The sequence below is a fragment of the Typopeltis vanoorti genome, chromosome 14 (assembly GCF_054136105.1).
Source record: "Typopeltis vanoorti isolate ZY-2024b chromosome 14, IOZ_Tvanoo_1.0, whole genome shotgun sequence".
In the NCBI taxonomy this organism is placed as follows: domain Eukaryota; kingdom Metazoa; phylum Arthropoda; class Arachnida; order Uropygi; family Thelyphonidae; genus Typopeltis; species Typopeltis vanoorti.
The window spans coordinates 106,738,861-106,761,060 of record NC_143562.1 but is presented as its reverse complement, the minus strand read 5'-3'; the positions used below and the strand labels follow the sequence as shown (position 1 = coordinate 106,761,060).

The window sequence follows — 22,200 nt, the reverse complement described above, 5'->3', positions numbered from 1 at the left end:
CGGTATCCTTTACCACTGAAGACAATGTGTGATTTCTAACACTATATAAATCCCAAATCTGCTTTACCTTCGAATACTGTTCTCCCATTTGACATGGTGCACTAAATATGCTTGATTTACCCAAAAGCCCCTCTCATGTGGGGCAGTTGTGGTAGAGTAGACCTGTAGGTGATTGTGTCATTTTTCATTCTTTCTCTTTTCCTTACATTTCCTGTTTTCTTCACTTTACTTCCCTTTCCTGTGTCTTTTTTGTTTCCTTAGCTCCAGGCCCCCATCACTGGAATCCATCTGGTCTCTGTGTTTGCCATGCATTAATAACCCATGGGCATCAGGGATGGGATCTGGTAGTGTACATGTACTGCTCAGGCAAGGCATGTGGTCTCCTGGATTGCTTGATCAGGATCAGTCAGCTAGTTTGGTTTATCTCACAGGGATCAACAGTATTGTGGTGCATCTCTTTCCTCACAGTCCAGGGACAGGACTCAAGGCTTGCTGCAGTACTGGTATTGCAACTGAGGTAACCCTAGTATTCCATTTTCAAGTGTCTTTATTGCTTGCTGGACAGCTGGTATTATTTTGTGGCTTCATAGTAGGTGAGGATCTTGGACACTGAACCAAAAATTCCTTTAAGCATGAATACTTGTCAGATTCAACAGGATCCTCATAATGCCCCAGCATGTATATAAGCAAATATATAATATCACTTGATAACAAAACAAAGAAAGAAACAGAAAGTATCTGACACAGTTGTAATAATGCCTTCCTTCTTTATTCAAAAGGGTTTTAGAAGGATTAGCAAGATCTCCCTAAACAGTTAATAAACTACATTACATTCTGTTGATGATATTCTTATAGAAGCATCATGTCAGCAATACTCAGAACAACTACTGTAAGCATCATCCATAGGAGGAATACCAGTTACAGTAAGCCCTCATAAAACCCTTAGTTATTCTAGGATAGGATCTCCTTGATGTTCCATGAGTAGTAGATATATTCCAAAATTAAACACCAAGGAGTGACAGCTATGAGGCACACTCTGATATGTAAGGATAATGATCTAGTTCTCACCAGGCATGCTATCCTTAATTTTGGCACACCTAAACCTCCAGCATCAGTAAATGCAGGACACACACACACACATATATATATATACAGTAAACCCTCGATTTAACGGACCTCAGATTTAAAAGACAAAATTTCCGGTCCGTATGCCATGTGAAAATTAACACCCTGTTAATTTTAAAATGCTTTTAACAAAGATTTGCTTATAATTAAATTAACAGGGTTTTTTTTTTGTTATTAATTTCCTGTTATTTTTAACAAATTTTGATAAATAGGCCATATGTTGGAAAAACACTGTAGTAATTTAGCTGACACAAATGAGTCACTGTTCATAAAACATGTTTGGCAAATGATTAGGATGTGATTACACCAATCGCACTCTAATTGGTTCGTTTGTCATGCACGTGGCATGACTTTCTGCGGCAGTTTTATTACATGTTTTCGTAATTTTAGGGAATTAATTATAAAAAAAAACAGCAGAATTCAAAAGTTCAAAAAAAAACTTCATAGTTTTTTCAAAGCAAGGTTACCTAAACCAAGCACCTCAACATCAAACATTAACTTCACATTAACTTAACTAAAAGTGTGAAAATTGTGTTAAAAATTATGTGTAAAACAATTTTTTTTGTTAATTGATAAAATTGCAGTATAATGTTACAGATATTTTTATTTTAAAAAATTACCGATTTAACAGACATCCCTTAGTCCCTATTAGTCCATTAAATTGAGGATTTACTGTATATATATAACAACCAGTGAATCTCTGCACTCCTAATTCACTTTTCTAATGTTTTAAATTCCTAATGCTTTAAATGTTAGTAATACAGGCATACCCAAATTGCCTGTCTTGGCTCTACTTTGCCTAATATGCCAGTAAAGAGCATGATAACAAATCATGCTCAGCACAATACCTAAATGCATCAATCGTGAAGTAGAACATATAGCCTACTTTGTCATGCATACAGTAGGAGGTACAAGTATGGGATAGATCTCCTTGGTTGGCCGAGTGGTTAACATATCTGTCCTCCAGCCAAAAGGCTGCAGGTTCGAATCCTGCCATGGGCTTGGATGTTTGTGATTGACAGTGAAAATACTAGTGGTGGTGGATGGTAGATGGCGTTGTAGTTGGTGGATTGAGTAGTGGAGATACAGAGTTGTAGAGTAGGTGCCCTCCCTCGATGAGTCCTTGGACTCCCTGGAGGTGTCATGTAATAATAATAATAATAGCACTGGGGGGGAGGGGGAGGTAAGAAGTAAGAGAGAATACAGGGAAAGAAGAGTAGAAGACCAGTCTCCAGATATGATATACCAAGTGTATATTGTACGAAGTAAGATCAGGTCTAGCTTAGGTATCTCGGGTTTGCCACACCTGTACTCACCAATGTGAGCCCCTGAGAAAATATATACTAAAATATAAGCCAATTGGAAAGAGAAGGATATTGGATGGATGTTCCTGTCTCATTATCCATCCAATATCAAAAAAGGATATTGAATGGATAATGAGACAGCAACAGACCAATATGGTCTATACCAGTAATTAGTGTTATGATTATTATTATTACGGGTATCTCCATGGAGTCAGTAGACTCATCGCGGGAGACCCAAACTAGCAAAACAATATCTGTCATATCTCTTCTTGAATTCATTTACAGACGAAGAGCTCACAACTAAGTCAGGCAATGAATTCCACTCATTCACCACCCTCCAGGCAAAAAACCTTGTTCTGACACCTTTGTTAACCACACTCTTCTTTAATTTCCAGGGATGACCTCTTGTTCTTCCATCACTATCACACAGCTGAAACATTTCCCCTGCATCAATCCTATAAAAACCTTTTAGTAATTTAAATGTTTCTATCATATCCCCTCTTCTTCGCCTATCAGCCAATCTCTGCAATCCACAAGCTCTCAATCTATCAATGTAGGGAGCATTTTTTACATCACTTACCAACTTGGTCACTCTTCTCTGAACCCTCTCCACAGCCTCCTCATCTCCAAGGAAGCCAGGTGATCAGACTCTCTTGGAGTACCTTTCCATCAATGTAGTACACAGCTGGTAATCTTTTAATCCCAAAATGCATGACTTTACACTTTTCCACATTGAACTGACATCCGTTATCTTTTGCCCATTTTAAAGCTTATTTAAATCATCCTGCAAACTTTCAACATCAGCTTGATTTTTTTATTGCGCTACCCAACTTTGCATCATCAGCAAACAACTGAATATCTCCTTTAAGCTATTTCCTATATCATTTATATACAAATTAAACAACAATGGCCCAAGCTAATAATAATAATAATACTTTTGTAATCGAGAGGCAGTTGTTGTAATTTATATTAGGAAAGTGTGATGAAGCTTGTCAATTCTCCTTGAACAGATGTTCAAGAATTGGCAAGCGTTAAATACAAGCATATTTAAATCAGTTTGTATAAATTAGGTAAGTATCATTACAAACAATTCTGTGTGTAGTCTTACCATTATATTGTGCAAGACCAAATTTGTGGAATTTACAGTACTGAATGTAGTATATGTGTTCACTAATTCCATTTCTTCCACTGAACAGCCAGCCTGGCTGTTCAGTGGAAGAAATGGAATTAGTGAACATTTTCATTCACTAATGAGAATTAGTGAATGGAATTAGAAAAAAAGGAATCCAAGAAATAGAAGGAACTCGGGGACAAACATTGTTAGATTTGATTATACCTATGTAACCTTTTCTGAATGGAACATTCAGAAAAGGTTACATGTTGAACTAGAAAGCAGGAAATTATGACCAACTGAGGAGTATACTGAGTTCAGTGGAATGAGATCGATTGCTGGATGGAAACAATATTGACAGTGCATTGGAAGCATTTAAACAGCACTTGAATGATGCGATATCAGAATGTATCTCGAGAGTTCGAAGAATAAACAGGGTAGGAATGTTATAAGTAGTAGGAAAGAATAGTCACAACTGTCGTCTGGAAAGCAAAGTCTGAGTATGAAAAGAAACTGTCTCTGCATACTAAAGACAACCCACAAGAATTCTGTCGATATGCTGCAAGTAAAAGAAAGAATGAATATGAAAGAATAATTCTTCTAAATCCAGATGGCATGAGGGCAACAGATGCAGAAGAGGTTGTTCAGTTAATGAGTACCCATTTTGTTGAAAGCAATCAACCTGGTGTATGCAACATTGAGCCCACTGTTACCTCTTCACTAGATGAAGAAACGCAGGTGTATGAAGACGAGGTATTAGAGCTGTTGCACAAATTGAATAAGAATTCAGCAATAGGGACTGATGGGATATCAGCATGTGTGCTAAAAGAGTGTTCAGCTGAACTTGCCATTTCTTTGACCAGGCTGTTTAATATGACTCTCAGAACAGGGAAGATTCTGCAGGAATGGAAGGAATGTATGATAATTCCATTGCACAAGGGTGGTGGAAAGACAATATATCCAATTGACCAATTAGTGTCTCAGGAGTCGTGGTGAACATTTTGGAAAAATTGGTTAGGGCTTGCATCCAGAAATGGGTTGACAGTGAATCTCTACTTTTTTTTTACTTCTCTTAGTAAATCCATGTTGCTCATGGATTTACTAAGGGAAGGTCATGTTTTAGCAGCTTGCTCACATTCTATAACAATGTTACCATTGAACTAGACAAGGGGAATGGATAAACAATGATACTTTTGGATTTTGCTAGGGCTTCTGACAGAATACAGCATGGCAGACTGCTGCATAAATTGGAGAAAATGGGTTTGGGTTATAGAATATTAGCATGGATAAGAGGATGGTGGATTGACAGATATCAAAAAGTGGTATAAGGAGGATGTGAGTGTGCAAGATTTAAGGTAACTAGTAGTGTACCACAAGGATCAGTACTTGGTCCACTGTTATTCAATTTGCACATTAATGATATTGGGAAGGATTTGTCAAGCAACATATAGCTATTTGCTGATAATCAGAAATGCTGTTGACATGCAGTGCTTGCAGAAAGATTTGAATAGGCTGGAATTGCAAGCATGGGAAAATGGGTGTCAGTTCAATGTCAGTAAATGTAAAGTCATTCACTTTGGCATGATTAGATATCTAATGTTGTATTATATTGGTGGGATTAGGCTAGAAGAAACTGATGAGGCTAGGGATTTTGGAGTGTTAATAGATAGGAAGTTGAAGTTCAAGGGCCATGTGGCAAAGATTGCAAATACAAAAACTCAAAAGATAATTGCAATGCTGAAACAAACGTTCACATGTAAAGATAAGGATGTATTTTGCCTCTTTACAAGACCTTGATAAGTCACTTGGACTATTGTGTGCAGGTCTGGTCTCCTAGTTTCCATTGTGATTCTGATATATTGGAGAAAGTACAAAGGAGAGTGTTAAAAATGATATAGGGTGCTTAGAATACTTGCTATTTTTGCATTAAAATATTACTATCAAAATGTCTTTTCTTTTTTGGTATTACCAATTTCTATTTGTAGATTGGAGGGAAATTGCTCATATTCATCATCTCCATGAGAATAATCTGGTTCATAAACTTGTATTATCTTAATATGTGTTTTTTTTCTTTTGCCTTTAATCTTAGTGAGATTAATCTTGAAAATACTAGAATAATTTCTGGCATTGAATTTAAATGATGATTTTTCACTATAATTGCTGTTCCTTCTCTATGTACTCTCTCATTACTTCTTCTTGAGTAAAATATTCTTGCATTTTGGATGTCCAGTGAGTCTGTGACATATCTATTATACTTCACTTATTTTTTTTTTTTAATTCTTTTTCTAACAGTTTAAATTTTCCAGTTTTAAATAATGTTCTTAATCAATTGTTGATATAGTTGTGATGTTCTTCACTGACTACTTCATGTTATTATTATTATTAAGAGAGACCTCCAGGGAGTCAGAAACTCCTTGAGGGCAGCCACATACTACACACACACACACCAGCTGTCATACTTATTCTTGAATTCATTTACACTGCTTGCATTCACAACATCCAATGGCAATCCATTCCAATCACGCACCACCCTCTGAGAGAAAAATCTAGTCCTCACCCCCCTTCTTAGTGGCCTTCATTCTCAGCTTCCAAGGATGCCCTCTCGTCCTTTTCTCACCCTCCATAAATTGAAAAATTTCAACTGAAATCCTGTATGACCCTTTCAGAAGTTTGTAAGTCTGAATCATACTGAGACTTACAAACATCAATTTTATCAATTGATGAAATTTTTCAATTTATAGAGGGTGGGAAAGGGATGAGAGGGCATCCTTGGAAGCTGAGAATGAAGGCCGCTAAGAAGGGAGTAAGGACCAGATTTTTTTCTCAGAGGATGGTGCGTGATTGGAATGGATTGCCATTGGATGTTGTGAGTGCAAGCAGTATGAATGAATTCCAGAATAAGTATGATGGCTGGTGTGTGTAGTGTGTGGTCTCTCTCAATGAATCTCTGACTCCCTGGAGGTTTCTCTTAATATTATTAGTATTATTATTATGTAAAGTGGTCAGCGAAGAACACCACAACTATATCAAAAATCAATTGTAAGAACATTATTTAAAACTGGAAAATTTAAACTGTTAGAAGAAGAATTTAGAAAAAAAATTAAGTGGAGTATAAATAGATATGTCACAGACCTATTGATCCAAAATGCAAGAATATTTTACTCAAGAAGAATTGAGAGAGTACATAGAGAAGGAACAGTAATTATAGTGAAAAATCATCTTTTAAATTCAATAGCAGAAATTATTCTAGTATTTTCAAGATTAATCTCAGTAAGATTAAAGGCAAAAGAAAAAACACATATTAAAATAATACAAGTTTATGCACTAGATTATTCTCATGGAGGTGATGAACATGAGAAATTTCTCTCCAATCTACAAATAGAAACTCATAATACAAAAAAGAAAAGTCATGTTGATAGTAATGTTTAAATGCATAAATAGCAAGTATTCTAAACACAAAGGTCTTTGTGTTGTCTTCACAATTTTGGCTTTGTGTCCCTTAAATTTCAGATCCTTATCCGCAATCACCCCCAGATCTCTTATTTTCTCTACTTCCAACAATATATCCTCACCAAGCATAAATTCTGCATCCCATTTTTATTTTCCAAATTTTAAAACCTTACATTTTGCAACATTGAACTCACATCCCCATTTCCGTGCCCAATCACTCAATTTACTCAAATCTTCTTGTAAGGCCACAACATCTTCACTAATCTTCATGATTTGTCCCAACTTTGCATCATCTGCAAATAACTGAATAGCCAGTCTCCAATCCAATGCACTAGTCTAATATCCAACCCCATCTGCTCTAGTTTGACTGTCAACTTATCATGACGTACTCTATCAAAGGTCTTTGCGAAATCCAAATATATTACTGTGTATCCTTCTCCTCTGTCCAAGGAAGCAGTTATTTTATTGTAATAAGTAAGTAGATTGAAACATGAGATCCCTTTAGCAAATTCATGCTGTCCATCAAAGATAATACCATTGTTGTCAACCCAACTCTGGATCCAAGTTCTCACAAGCTTCTCCAACAACTTAACTACAACATCTGACACCCAGATAGGCCTATAGTTTCATGCTTGAGTTCGATCACCTCCTTTATGAAGTGGTACAATCTTGCCCTCCTTCCACTACTTAGGGACTTGACTGAGTGCAAGACTCGTATTAAAAAAATATGTCAAGACAGGTGTCAACTCCCTGGCACGGTGATATATTATCAAGTCCCACAGCCTTATTAACACCTAGTTTACTCAACTCGCCATACACCTCTTGCTCACTTACAGTCAGTCTCTCCTCCCCCATCATCTACTGCTCTCAATCTCTCCATGAAGTCACATTCACAAGATTGAAAGACCTTTATGAACTGCTCATTAAGTATCTCCACCACACATTCTGCAACAGCTGTCTTTATACCATTTTCTTCTATCATTGTCATCCTTCCATAATCATTCTTTCTTTTGCTGGCTACATATCGAAAGAACTCCTTAGGATTCTTTTTGGCTTCATTAGCAAACTGCTGTTCATACCTCTCTTTAGCTACCCTCACCAACCAAGGCACCCTTCTTGTCTGGTCTTTGTAGACCTCATGGAATTGATTATTTCCACTTCTCTTATGCTGCCTCCAGAATGCCTTCTTTCTCTGTATCGCATGCTTAATCTCTTTATTCATCCATCTCACACCTTATTTAACCTTCTCACCCTTGAAATACACTTAGACATTGCATCTACTAGATAGTTTTTGAAAATCTCCCAAGCTGCATTGATCTCTTTTCCAGCTAACTCCTCATTCCCTGCTACACCCGCAAGCTGTCTCCTGAGCTCTTCATAATCATCCCTTGTAGTTCCACATATACCCTTTTCTCACACAGGTCCTCACACTGCTGGCAATCATCCAGGTAAATACCTCATGGTCACTTCCACCAATTGGTTGATGATTTGACACCTCATTTATAATTACATCCTCTGATGAGATGACCAAATCCAAGACCAGCAATCATCGAGTGCCCTCTTTTACATACTGTCTGAGGTAGTTATTCCTCAAAAACTCAAGAAACTCATTTTATTTGCTTCCAGTTGCTATCTCATCATTCCAGTCTATATTGCCATAATTAAAATCGCCCATAATGATCACCCCTTTCTTATTTGCTTTGTAATTTGATTAGCCAAGCAAATCAGAAATAACATCCAACCAAGTACAGTCATACCCCGAAGTTACGCAGTAGGTGGGACCAACAAAAAGTGCGTAATTCGAATTTGCATAACTCGGAAATAATTTTGCATACAAACATACAAAATATTAGTTAATTGGGACCAAAGGTTTACAAAAACACCTATATTTTTTAAGAAATATAATCATAATTGTAGTTTTTCATACATAAAAAAAAAAAAAGAAAGTTATTTCAATGTCAACAGTTTCATAAAATCTAATAGATTCATCTGACGGCATAATGTCTTTTTTCTTGTCACGCAAAATTTCTTCATAGCAAGCTAATGATTTTTTATTCCTTACTTTGTGGCTACAATTTGTTCCTCGTTAGAATCTATGTCCTCCAAAATCTGTAAACCTTTCTTTTATGATTGTTCTTACTGTGGATTCCTGTAGATCGAACTTTTATGCTAGCTCACAAATTTTCATTCTGCCTTCAAAATCCTTAATAATGTTGAGTTTTGTTTCCAAAGTCAATGTTTTTCTTTACTTGCTAGCTGTAGAAGAATCGGACTTGCTTCCTTTGGACGACATTATTATTTTTTTATGTGATAAAATTTTTATCAAGAACATAACATTAAGCAATCGCAAGGTTTGTAAACTATAAAATTCGTGTATGAATGGAGACCACGCGAAACACGTCGGTGCTTGTTCACAGCATGTGCAACTCTAGCAAATGCAGTCGGTGCCGGAAAGATACGACTAGTGGTGAGGCGTGAAGTGAGACGGGAATACGTACATATATGAAACCGCATAACTCCGGATTCGCATAAGTCAGGGTATGACTGTATTTGATTCTATTCACGTCTATCTCACATCATACTGCCTCAAAACCACTGGCACTATTTCCCTCTTACATCTCTAATTTGTATGGACATAACTCTTTCTCTATCATCAATAGCACTTCCCCTCCCTTTTTACTCCTATCCTCACGAAACACATCATACCCTTCTATCTCTATTCCTGTCAGGATGTCTTCCTCTTCCAACCATGTCTCACTTATTCCGACAATCTTTGGGTGAACAGACGCAATTAATGCAACCGTTTCATCTGCCTTGTTTTTTATACTTCTAGGATTTTTATACAAACACAACGGCTCATTTCTGGATCTACAGCTAGTTCCACTGATACCACTCACTCGATGTGATCTCTCCATGCTCGACTGGGGCCATTTCTGCTTATTCATTTTAAAACCCTTTTCGATTCCAACTGTTTTCTCTTGATCCCAGGTCATCCCCTTCCTTTCCTATCTACACATGCTCTCACCTCCTCTCGGAGCATCCACCTTTCTCACGCTGTGTACCCCTGTCCACCCTGAGCCTCCCCGTTTCCCTGCTCCTCTTGCACACCCATTCTCTCATTTTCTATACCCATACCACTCACTTCCTCATTCATAACCACCTCTTCAATATGTCCTGTCTTACTCTCCTGCTCTTCCACATCACTTCCTGCTTGATCTGATTCATTCTCTCTCACTCTACTCACTTCTCTACCTTCCAGCAGCAGTCTCTCCAAGCGACACACCATAACCACTCAAATGCAGTCCATCACTCCCATACAGTTCACTTCATCCTTCAAGCTCATTCCACACATTAACAAACTGTACTCCTGTCTCCTCAGACATTTCAGCCAGCATATCATTCATATGCTGGCTGAAAAGAGTAAGCATAGGATTTAACATTTGAGATTCATGACAGAAGACCATGTGTTCTGTTAGGAAGTATACTGAAGGAGGAGGGGAAGCAAAGGATCTTGGAGTGATGAGCAACAGACAGTGAATTGACACAATGAAGGTGGTAAGACTATTATCCAATGGCATGTTACTGCAAATGGTAAGAAAGGCATCAATCAGATATGAGAATGCAATGATTTCTTTGTATAAACCTTGAGTCAGACTGCATCTAGTGCACACAGATCTGGTCACTCACCTAAACTTCAGTTAATTAAGAAATTTTAGAAAGATGCATATATATAAACATAATTTCAAGACTGAGAAAATGCTGTTTTGCAGAGTTTGGTAGATAGGAGGGATAATGAGATGATCTGATTGAGCCATATAAGTTATTGAGATGTATTTAACGAATATATATTGGGAAGATTTTCAAAATGGTAAAACAAGAAGGGGCGGGGGGGGTTAAAGGAAAATGGGCCATTTCAGGAAATTTCACAAGGGAGTCAGAGGTAGTGTTTTTGCATGGGCTTTGATATATGTGTAATGAATTAGCTAAGAGGATGGTGTATGTGCAGACAGTGAATGATTTAAACTTGTGGTATGATTGACTTTTTGGGACCTGCAATAGACATTCCACAATGAGTCCACAATAAAAAATAATAACAATTGAGACTGCCTTTAAAAATAAAAAAATAAATATCATATCTGAAAGGAATAAATTACCTGTGGAGTGAGGTATACTGAAGTATGCAGGATGAGTCCAGTTTCCATTACCAGCAAGTGAGCTTGCACTAATCCGTATTGAGTAATTACCAGGAGACAGTCCAGTCAGTACATAACCACCTTTGTTTATTTCAAAAACCTTTTTAGTTATACACTCACGAAATGGCTTATCCTAGAAAGAGATTGCTTTTTTTGTCATATAAATTTTCATCTTAGTCAGTATTCTAATAAAATAATATAGTATATTATAATTTTTTTTTATTAGTAATGTTTTATACAGACAAACCTCTCTTTTATGAGTTTCAGGAGCTTACAAAATTAGATCAGGAAAAAAAATTAAAAATATAAGAATTCAAGCAATGTCAGTTTTACAGAGTAAACAACAACAAAAAAAAATGTATTAGTTTTTAATGGACATTTTAATAGAATACTGTATGCATGGTAAATTACATTCAAAAGAAAAAGTAGGAACACCTGAGATTAAATTTGATATTATGTGACAATCTGAGTACTGAATATCTATATTAGAATAATTCATTATTAAAAAATTATGGAAATAACTACCATATTATAGTAAGACCTCAATTTAATATAACCAAAATAATTCGGAAGTTTCAACCTTCCTATCAAGATCATCATCTGGAGTATATATACACATATAAAATATGAAATATATGAAACATATCAAGCTCAGACCAGAAAAATAACAAGTATTGTGAGTAATGTGGAAGAATAACTTTATTAAATGCAGATGGTGCTCGAGTGTCAGAAGCTAATGAGATTGTTCAGTTAATGAGTGCACACTTTGCTAAGATATATCAACCAGGTGCATGTAACATGGTGCACAGCCTACTGCTACATTGTATGAGGAGTTAGAGGTTCATGAAAATGAGGTTGAAGAGCTGTTGCATAACCTGGATAAGAATTTGTCTATAGGGACAGATGGAATATCAGCCCGTTTGCTAAAGGAATGTTCAGTCGAATTGGCTATGCCTTTCACATGTTTGTATAACTTGAGTCTCAGCTCAGGAATGGGAGGAATGTATGATAGTTCCATTGTACAAGGGTGGTGCAAAAAACTGATGTGTCTAACTACTGACCTATCAGTATCTCTGGTGTGGTAGAGAAAATTTTAGAGAAGTTGGTAAGAACTCGCATACAGAAATTTGTACACAAACATGCTATACTCTGCAAGGACCAGCATGGGCTTACAAAATGAAGGTCATGTTTTAGCAATTTGCTCATATTTTATAACAATGCTAAGGCTGAGTTAGATAAAGGGAATGGATATACTATGATAATGTTGGATTTTTGTAAGGCATTTGATTGGATACCGCATGACAGGCTGTTGCATAAACTGGAGAATATGGGGTTGGAATATAAACTCTTGACTTGGATCAGGGGATGTTGAGAGACAGATATCAAAAAGTGGTATACAGCGGGTGTGAATCTGCCAGATTTAAGGTGACCAGTGGTGTACCTCAGGGTTCAGTCCTTGGGTTCGGGATAGTGTTATTATTGTTCGTCTATACATTAGTGACATCAGATGTGCAAGGTTTTTTCAGGTTCTGAAGTATTTTCAGGTTCAAACTTTGCCTGAACCAATGAGCAGAGCCGCTCATTTTCTCATATGTCATCTGAGGGGTAACAGCAACAGCCATGCCTCAGTTAACTTCATGGGCTACAGCATTGCCATTCATTATTCCCCCACCCAGGACCTGGGTGACAGCAACAGCCAAGCCTCAGTTAAAACTTCATGGGCTACAGCATTGCCATTCATCACCCAAGCTTCCAACTGGTTTCGACCTTTATTGAGGTCTCGGCATGGGAGCCAGACCCAGAGATAGTGATACTAAGGTGGAAGCAATGGATAAGTCATATTTACCTATACGAGTTGCCAAAAAGGTGTCTCACCTTATTATTAAATTACCCTGAATTTAGAGAAAGATGTTGGAAGTTTTTTTTTCATTTTCTTTTCACTTGGTTAGACTTAATTTTTTTTAAATTTTAATTTTAATAAATTTAGTTTAATCCTTTATCCAAGTGTAAGCAAACAAAGTTTGAACCTGAAGTATTTTCAGGTTCAAACTTTGCCTGAACCAATGAGCAGAGCCGCTCATTTTCTCATATGTCATCTGAGGGGTAACAGCAACAGCCATGCCTCAGTTAACTTCATGGGCTACAGCATTGCCATTCATTATTCCCCCACCCAGGACCTGGGTGACAGCAACAGCCAAGCCTCAGTTAAAACTTCATGGGCTACAGCATTGCCATTCATCACCCAAGCTTCCAACTGGTTTCGACCTTTATTGAGGTCTCGGCATGGGAGCCAGACCCAGAGATAGTGATACTAAGGTGGAAGCAATGGATAAGTCATATTTACCTATACGAGTTGCCAAAAAGGTGTCTCACCTTATTATTAAATTACCCTGAATTTAGAGAAAGATGTTGGAAGTTTTTTTTTCATTTTCTTTTCACTTGGTTAGACTTAATTTTTTTTAAATTTTAATTTTAATAAATTTAGTTTAATCCTTTATCCAAGTGTAAGCAAACAAAGTTTGTGCCTGAAGTATTGCACCTTCAGGACTAAGGCAGCTCATGGTAAAGGTGGAGCAAGCTCTCAGAACTACTTGTCTTAGTATCTCCCATTATGCAAAGCACATCTCCTTGTGGACATGTATGCATTAAGGGAAGGGCCACTTCTCCATTGCTTCCACCTTAGTATCACCACCTCTGGGTCTGGCTCTCACTAACGAGACCTCAGTAAAGGTCAAAACCGGTCTGGGTAGTGGCCTTTCCCTTAATGCATAGTATTATACATGTCTGCAAGGAGATGTGCTTTGCATTATGGGAGATACTAAGACAAGTAGTGATGAGAGCTTGGTCCACCTTTACCATGAGTTGCCTCAGTCCTGAAGATACTTCAGGCCAAACTTTATTTGCTTACACTTGGATGAAGGATTGAACTAAATTTATTATAGTCTAACCAAGTGGGAAAAAAAAACCTTCCAAAATACATTTGAATGGGTTTGGTGTTGGGCATTTAGAAAGGCTATTAGGTTGGGCTGGTAGAATGGCCTCAAACACAGGGATTATTATGTTTGTACACAAATTTAAGAAGTATTTGAAACAAGAGAGCTGAGTTTGTTTAATTGATTGAGTCAGTACACCCAAAGATAAGTGGAATAAGTAAAACTTGATTGTCTGAGGGGGTGGGGGGGGGTGATGTCGGGAATAGAAATAGAAGGATTAATAATTTTTCGGAAGGATAGAAATGTGAAAAGAGGAGGGGGGGAGTGCTGTTAATGATTGCCAAGGAATTGTGTCTGCAAAGTGTGGAAGTTGATAGTGTATGAACAGATTTTGAATCTGTGTAGTGTGAAGTTGAAATAGACAGAGTGGTATACTGATAGGATGCTGTTATGGGCCAGAGAATGCAGAGAATACTGATTGTGAAATGTTTAGGCAAATTATCTGGGCATGTAAAAAGATGGTGATTCTGATGGGAGTCTTTAATTACAGGAATATAGAATGGAAGGAGGAGATAGTGTATGGGAACAAGGAGAGTGAGTTTGTGGAATTTCTGAGAGATATGTATCTTAGGCAGCATGTGATTGAAGCAACCAGAAGCTTTAATGTTTTGGATTTGGTGATTAATTTCACGATGTAGTTGTTAAAGACATGCTGACACTGCCACCAATTGGCGAGAGTGATCATGAGGTAACTGTTTGGGAAGTGATGAAACAAGAAAGGTTAATGCCAAAAATGGATACATGTGGAAGTATAAAGTAGGTGATTACAGGAACCTCTGTAGTCAGCTAGCATCAGTGCGTTTGGTATATGAGCTGAGCAGAAAAGATATTGACAATGCATGGAAACTCACAAGACAGTATCTGACAAAAAGGGGTTATCATCCTAACCCTTGTATAACTGCATACCAAAGGTTAAGCGAGTAAATAGAATAGGAGTGAAATGGATGAACAGTGAAATCAAGCAAGCTGTGCTGGAAAAGAAAATGTTATGGAGGAGGTACAAGGCAGTTTAATGGATAGAAGATAAAGAGGTGATAAGATTGAGACATCTAAATTGTTAAGAGGAGGTTACAGGATTGACACTGGGAAGATTTATCATGTGGTAGAACAAGCAGAAAATGCAAGGAGAAAAAGCCAACTCTGTAAGTTGTTAATGGAAGCAGGTGAAAAGGGGACTTTTTTAAATGGAGGATGGTTGGACCACGGGATGCCTTGCCTGATAGGATAGTGAAAGCATAAATGGTCAGTGAGTTTAAGGAGTGGTAGGATAGACTTTATGTTGTCTAAGATGAACTTCCATCTTAGACTTCATGTAGGTCCTGAAGAGTAATAAAATGCCAGGAAATCATACATTAACAACAGAACACAAAGGACTGGCTCCTGCCAGTCCTTTGTGTTTCTGTCATCAATGTATGATTTCCAACCAATTCCTGTGCTCTGTTTCTAGCTATTTCCTTTGTTTATTTACCTCAGCTGCAGTTTTCTCTCCAAATTTATCTCTCTCCAATAGAAGATCATGTTCACTAGTAACTTAGAAAGTTTAAAATATTTTTCAGTATTGCCAGCTACCAACACTTGAAACTCTTCCGTGTATGGAGGAAGGAAGTAAATCAAAGACCAATTAATGTGATCTGGATAGTGATGATGATTCCCATCGCATCTGCTAAAATGTATTGTGCAATTAAGTTCAAAAAGGTATAATTACCCAACCAAATGTTAATTCCTTCTTCATTACTTATTTCCTGAGAATGGAGTGGGGTAGGGATGAGTGCTTTCTCCCTAAATTCACAATATAATTCTTACACTATAACAAACTATTTCTTTGATCTCCAGGTTTTTCTATAGCATGCACCTTATAATTTTTTATGCATTTACTGTTTCAGAGTTTTTTTCACACTGTGTAGTTTTACAGCAGAAGGTGAGAGACATAGAACAAGAGATCATTCCTGAAAGTTGTTGAAAATGAAGTAAAAAGCAGAGTGAGGAATAGTTTTTTTAACTTGTGGTGGATAAGTGGAATATACTGCTAGAATATGTTGTGAATACTAGGAGAGTGTCAATGAGTTTAAGGTTCAATATGATAATGCTCAATGAATAGGACTTTCCATGATGGATTTGTTCAACCCATGGAGATTATAATAATAATAATAATAATTTAGTTTTAATAGTAAGATGCTAAAATAATTGGTTTGAAGTTGACTTACATTTTGATTTTTGTATTCAATATGGTAGGCTACAATAAGACCATTGGGATGTTTTGGTTCACTCCATCCAACATATACACTTCCTGTGGTTACATTTTCTTTTCTTATGTAGACACTGTTGTTTTCAATATCATCAGCACCCCCTGAAACAGTAAATGCATAAAAAATTATAATTTATGGAGATTGCTATATAAACAAAAATACCTCATACAGTTATATAGAAATACATAAAAAAATACTTATTTTTAACACTTGTTTTCTGAGAACATAGTTTGTAGAAAATATGCCTTGACTGGAATCAACATAAGAACTCTAAAGTAGATATTATTATATTTCTGCATATTTCTTGACTCTTCAGTGTGTTCACTGTCAATTCATCCCACTGTCACACCAGTCTTCATAAGAAAAATGCCCTTTGCATTAAGACACCACCATTGTTTTTTCATCCTCATCAATCTTTTAAGTACCATGCCCAGAAAATCTCTATGCTTGTGCATTCTGATCATGTAGTTATTCCTTAGAAAATTTCCAAGCCCATACTGTTTTAATTTGCATCAAATCTAATTTTTTTTAGAGATGAGAGCCTCAAATGGTTACAGCAGAAACACAATGAAAGTGCTCTTAAAGCCAACCAAAGGTTTGTTGTGTGTGTGTGTGGTGTGGTGTGATTCCATAGCAATTGTAGTTCAGCTACTATTCTATATAATCATTTTTTTTTACTTAATCAGAATTATTTACCTGATGAAAATCTCCTTAAGTCCTGTTAGTTGCTTCTTGGCAAGGAGGCAATCCTAGGCAGAATGATTGAAGTATGTCCAGAGTATATGCTCCTGGTAGGGCCACTATAGGCTTGAAGGTCATTCAACTGAATCCAGTTAAATTCTCACAGGTAAAAAAAATAGCTATAGGCAGAAGTCTTAATATTAGTCAGCACTGGCATAGATCTAGTTGACCAGCATTGCACTGCTAGACATATTTGCAAGAACTGTCAAATGATGAAAATGTTGCAAAAGTGCAGTGCTCAGAAGGCAAGGGAGACATTATTGCAATGTGTTTATGTTCTTCAGTATGTTACTATGAAACTTCAAACCATTGTCCTGAGTTCCTGGTCTTTTTAATGGGATGGGATGCAAAGAATTCCTGGGCAAAATACATCAGCTATCAGCTAACGTATTTAGCTGATAGCTGATGATTTTGATAAGATCCACTGGGGTTACTGTTAAAGTTGTCATCAATATTTTGTTATTCAGGCAATAAGTATTTTTAGCTGATGATTTTGATAAGATCCACTGGGGTTACTGTTAAAGTTGTCATCAATATTTTGTTATTCAGGCAATAAGTATTTTTTACTTCTTTCCCCAATCTTTCTTAGTAGCAGATCCACTCACTTGCAGTATTTTGTCCTTACTCTCTTCCTAGTTGATTCTATAGTCTCCACTTCAGTAATTTCCACTTCCCTTTCATTTAATTTCCTTAACTCCTAGAATTCTATATCTTTTTTCCTTGTTTGTTCGCCCAGTTCTTCTGATTTCTCTACTTTCAATATTGTTCTTATATTTCAAATTCCAATCCACACTAGTGTTTATTTCCACTCCTGGTATACTTTTTCTCTCTCTCTCTCTCTCTAGATAATTTTCCGTATTTTTTTTTTCTCATTTTTTTTCATTTTGGATGTTAATGTATTTTGCCCAGAGCCTGTGTAGCTCAGTAGAAGTGGCATTTGCACTCTACGGCTTGACCGTATGAAGAAAGGATTTGGTGGTTCAAATCTAGTCACCGGCTAGAGGAAATTATTCTAAGCCTTTTTTCGACCGGTTCCTGAGTTAGTCGATATCTGGCACGGGCTAGCGGGTTTTTTGTCCCGAAAACTCGGGTTTTTCATCCTGTAAACTCAAGAAAATCTACCGTTGAACCCACACTATTTTCAGACATTTAAAATATTGTGTTAGGGACCATGAGATGGCGGTGCTAGCTTGCCGCCTTCTTCACTGCATACCGATGAATCAGTGATAGCCTTGGGCAAGCTATCTCTTTGGTTGGCTACCAGTGGAGATTGAACTGCCCACTCAGTCTCCGAATGTTAGATAGGGTAAATGCCCTGCCTACTCTCTATACGGGAACAAATAGAGAGTAGGAAGGGCAGGGGGGGAGTACTGTTGATGATATCCAAGGGATTATGTCTACACAAAGTTAAGACATGATGGGGAAAGAATTTGCAGTATGGGATGAGGTGAACATTATTATTATTATCTCGGGCAACTCCAAGGAGTCGACAGACTCATTGGGGGAGGCCCTAACATCATGTCAAGAACAACTATTCGACATTCACACAGTATCTATCATACCTCGCCTTGAACTCATTCACGGTCATAGCACCCACAACAGACTCTGGCAGCTTATTCCACTCATTCACCACTCTCCAAGAAAAAAAAACCTAGTTCTAACACCCCTTCTAACCACACTCTTGCCGAGCTTCCATGTATGGCCCCTAGTCCTCCCACCACCAATCCTATTCTCAATCTTCTGGATTAATCCTATAGAAACCCTTCAGTAATTTGAATGTCTCAATCATATCATCCCTTTTCTGCCTATCAACCAATTTTTGCAACCCACAAATCTTCAACCTGTTCTCATAAGGTTCATTCCACAGACCTGCTATCATCTTGGTCACTCGTCTTTGGATCCTCTCCACCTCCTCCCCATCAAGAAGAAACCCTGGTGCCCATATCTCGGCAGAGTAGTCTAGATGGGGTCTTATCAAGGCTCGATATAGAGGAACAATAACTTGTTCGTCCTGTGCATTTTTCAGCAACCAAGTGATTTGATGAACTGTTTTGGCCACTTTTGCAATGTGCCCCCTAAACTTTAACTCCCTATACACCAACACTCCCAAATCCCTGGCCTCATCAATCTCCTGGAGTACGGTTCCATCAATGTGATATACTGCTGCTAATCTTTTCACTCCAAAATGCATAACCTTACACTTTGCCACATTAAATTGACATCCATTTTCCCTAGCCCAGTCCTCCAAACTATCCAAATCATCCTGCAAAATTTTGACATCCTGTGCACTCACAATTGCTCTACCCAACTTTGCATCATCAGCAAACAAGTGAACACTTCCTCTCAGATCCTTTCCTATATCATTAATGAACAAATTGAAAAGAAGTAGTCCAAAAACAGAACCCTGCAGCACACCACTAGTCACAAGCCATCTTTTGGACTCCACTCCTGAATAAACCACTCTCTGGTAACTCTCCATCAACCACCCTCCTATCCATCTCACCAACCCTATATCTATCCCCATCTGCTCCAGTTTACTGATTAGAGTAACATGTGGTATCCTGTCAAAGGCCTTGGCAAGGTCCAGTAAAATCGCTGTAAACTCATTACCCTTATCCAGTTCAGCTGTCACTGTGTTATAAAACATGAGCAAGTTACTGAGGCATTATCTACCCTTCACAAAACCATGTTGTCTCCCATACAGTATCCCATTTTCATCTATCCAGTCCTGTATTCTCTTGACTAATTTCTCCAAGACCTTGACAACAATTCCTGATATGCTAATTGGTCAGTAATTTACAACAGCAGTCTTGGAACCTCCTTTATGCAGTGGAACTATTTTCCCCTCTTTCCACCCCCTCGGGACTAACCCAGACCTGAGACTCAAATTAAACAAAATGGTCAAGGGTACTGACAATTCTTTAGCCGCTTCACGTATGACACGAGCTGGTATACCATCCAATCCCACAGATGTATTGACATTGAGGTTTTGCAATAGACTACTCACCTCTACAATAGACTACTCACAATTCCCGTATAATCTATTGGTTCATTCATTTCTGCAATGTTACCACCTGGAAGATATATTCTTGCAAAGTGCTCGCTCAGTAATTCAAATATATCAGCTGATTCGGTTACCTCCCTACCATCGGCATTCTTTAAAATCATTTTGCCATATACATTTTTTCTTTTACTTGCAACATATCGAAAAAACTATTTAGATTCTCTTTAGCCTGTTCCAATGTTCTTTCATAATCCTTTTTTGCTTTTCTTATCACACTCGTTACCCTTCTGGCCTGCGCTTTATACCATTCATGTGCCTGCAGGTCACCTTTCTCCTTAAATTCCCTCCATAGTTTCTTTTTTTGCAGCTCAAGCTTGGTGTTATTCATCCATTTAACCCCTACTTGAGTTATCATTCGGTCTCTAGGTATACAGTCAGCCATTGCCTCATGCAAACACTTCTTTACCGCCTCCCATGCACTATCAACTTCTAGCCCTTGCAGTTGTACATGCTATGGTACTGAACCAATCAATCTCCTAAGCCTGTCATACTTACCAGCCTGATAATTCCACATGTACCCCGTCTTAATTGTAAAATCCACACCTTTAGCAACCTCCCAATTCAAGACCCTATGATCACTCTCACCAATTGGTGGCAACGTGGTCATATTCGTTACAGTCAAATTCTCAGATGCAATTACCAGGTCAAGCATTCTCTGACCCCTAGTATTATCCATTACATGCTGTCGCAGGTAGTTATCCCTTAATAACCGCATAAAATCCAATTCCTTCCTCCCGTGTGTCCTCTCCTCCTTCCAATCAATGTTACCATAGTCGAAATCTCCCATAATAATTACCCTCCTTCCACTCATTTCTTCTATTTGCTTATGCATACTATCTCCACCATCTATTCCATCACCTGGTCTATAGCAGCACCCAACTGTATATTTAGTTCTGCTAATTTCAATCTCACACCAAATAGCCTCAAATGAGCTTTTTTCACTATCCTGCGATGCAACTTCAATTCTCCTTGGCTGCAGTTCATCAGCTATCATCAATAACACCCCTCCCCTCAATTTATTCTCCCTGTCACTCCTGAACACACCATACCCCCTCACATTCCTACTAGCTGTGTCATCTTCTGTCAGCCATGCTTCACTAATGCCAATAACCTGTGGTCTGGAAGTGCCAACCAAGGCCAAAAATTCTTCCCTCTTGTTCCTAATACTTCTGGCATTTGTATACATGAATTGAAGAAGCCGATTTGTCCCATCCCTATTTTGATGCCTTATACTAACTATCCCATTCTGATTCGTTGTCTTTCCTACTCACTTGGGCATATTACACACACTCAACTGTCTCCCTAAAATCTGCAAATCTACTCCCCCCCCTTAATAACTCTAGTTTCCCTGGTTCTGTAACTTCACTTCCACCACATTCGACAACACCTTTTCAAGGATTTTCATTGTGTGGGACATCAACTTTATTCCTCTGTAATTCTTACAGTCTTGTGCATCTCCTTTACTCGAGAAACCAAGAGAGTTTTGTTGCACAGGCGAAGGCCATGGCATAGCAAGACCTTAATGATCAATTAGAAACAAAGGAAGGACAGAGAAAGATTTATTGGTTGGCAAAATGTAGAAATAAGGCATCAAAGGACATCGAACATGTGAGACAGATCAAAGACTCTGGAGGAAGGGTATTAAGGAGGGATGTGGATATAAGAAACAGATGGAGAATGTACTTTGAAGGGCTTTTGAATGAAAAAAAAATGCAAGGACTCACAGTGAAGATGGGGGAGCCTTATGAGGGGATGGTGCAGCACATTAGTAGAGTGGAAGTGAGGGAAGCCATAAAGAGGATGAATGGAAAATCGGTGGGCCATGACAGGATCCCAGTGAAGGCATGGAAGACACTGGGGGGAGAGGGAATTGACCTGCTATGGGACCTGTTAATAAAAATTTGTCAACAGGAAAATATACCTGAGGAATGGAGGGAAAGTACTCTTGAAAGTAAACTTACAAATACCTTTCA

At 37.9% G+C, this 22,200-nt stretch overlaps 1 protein-coding gene across 1 annotated transcript in view; it reads right to left on the bottom strand.

Annotated features, from left to right (window-relative positions):
* The window catches only part of LOC150099822 (insulin-like peptide receptor), a 538,418-nt gene that overhangs the window by 120,710 nt on the left and 395,508 nt on the right, over nucleotides 1-22,200 (bottom strand). The window contains 2 exon segments of the mRNA XM_090403498.1: nucleotides 11,145-11,316; nucleotides 16,381-16,523. Coding sequence (XP_090259624.1) covers nucleotides 11,145-11,316; nucleotides 16,381-16,523 — 315 coding nt within the window.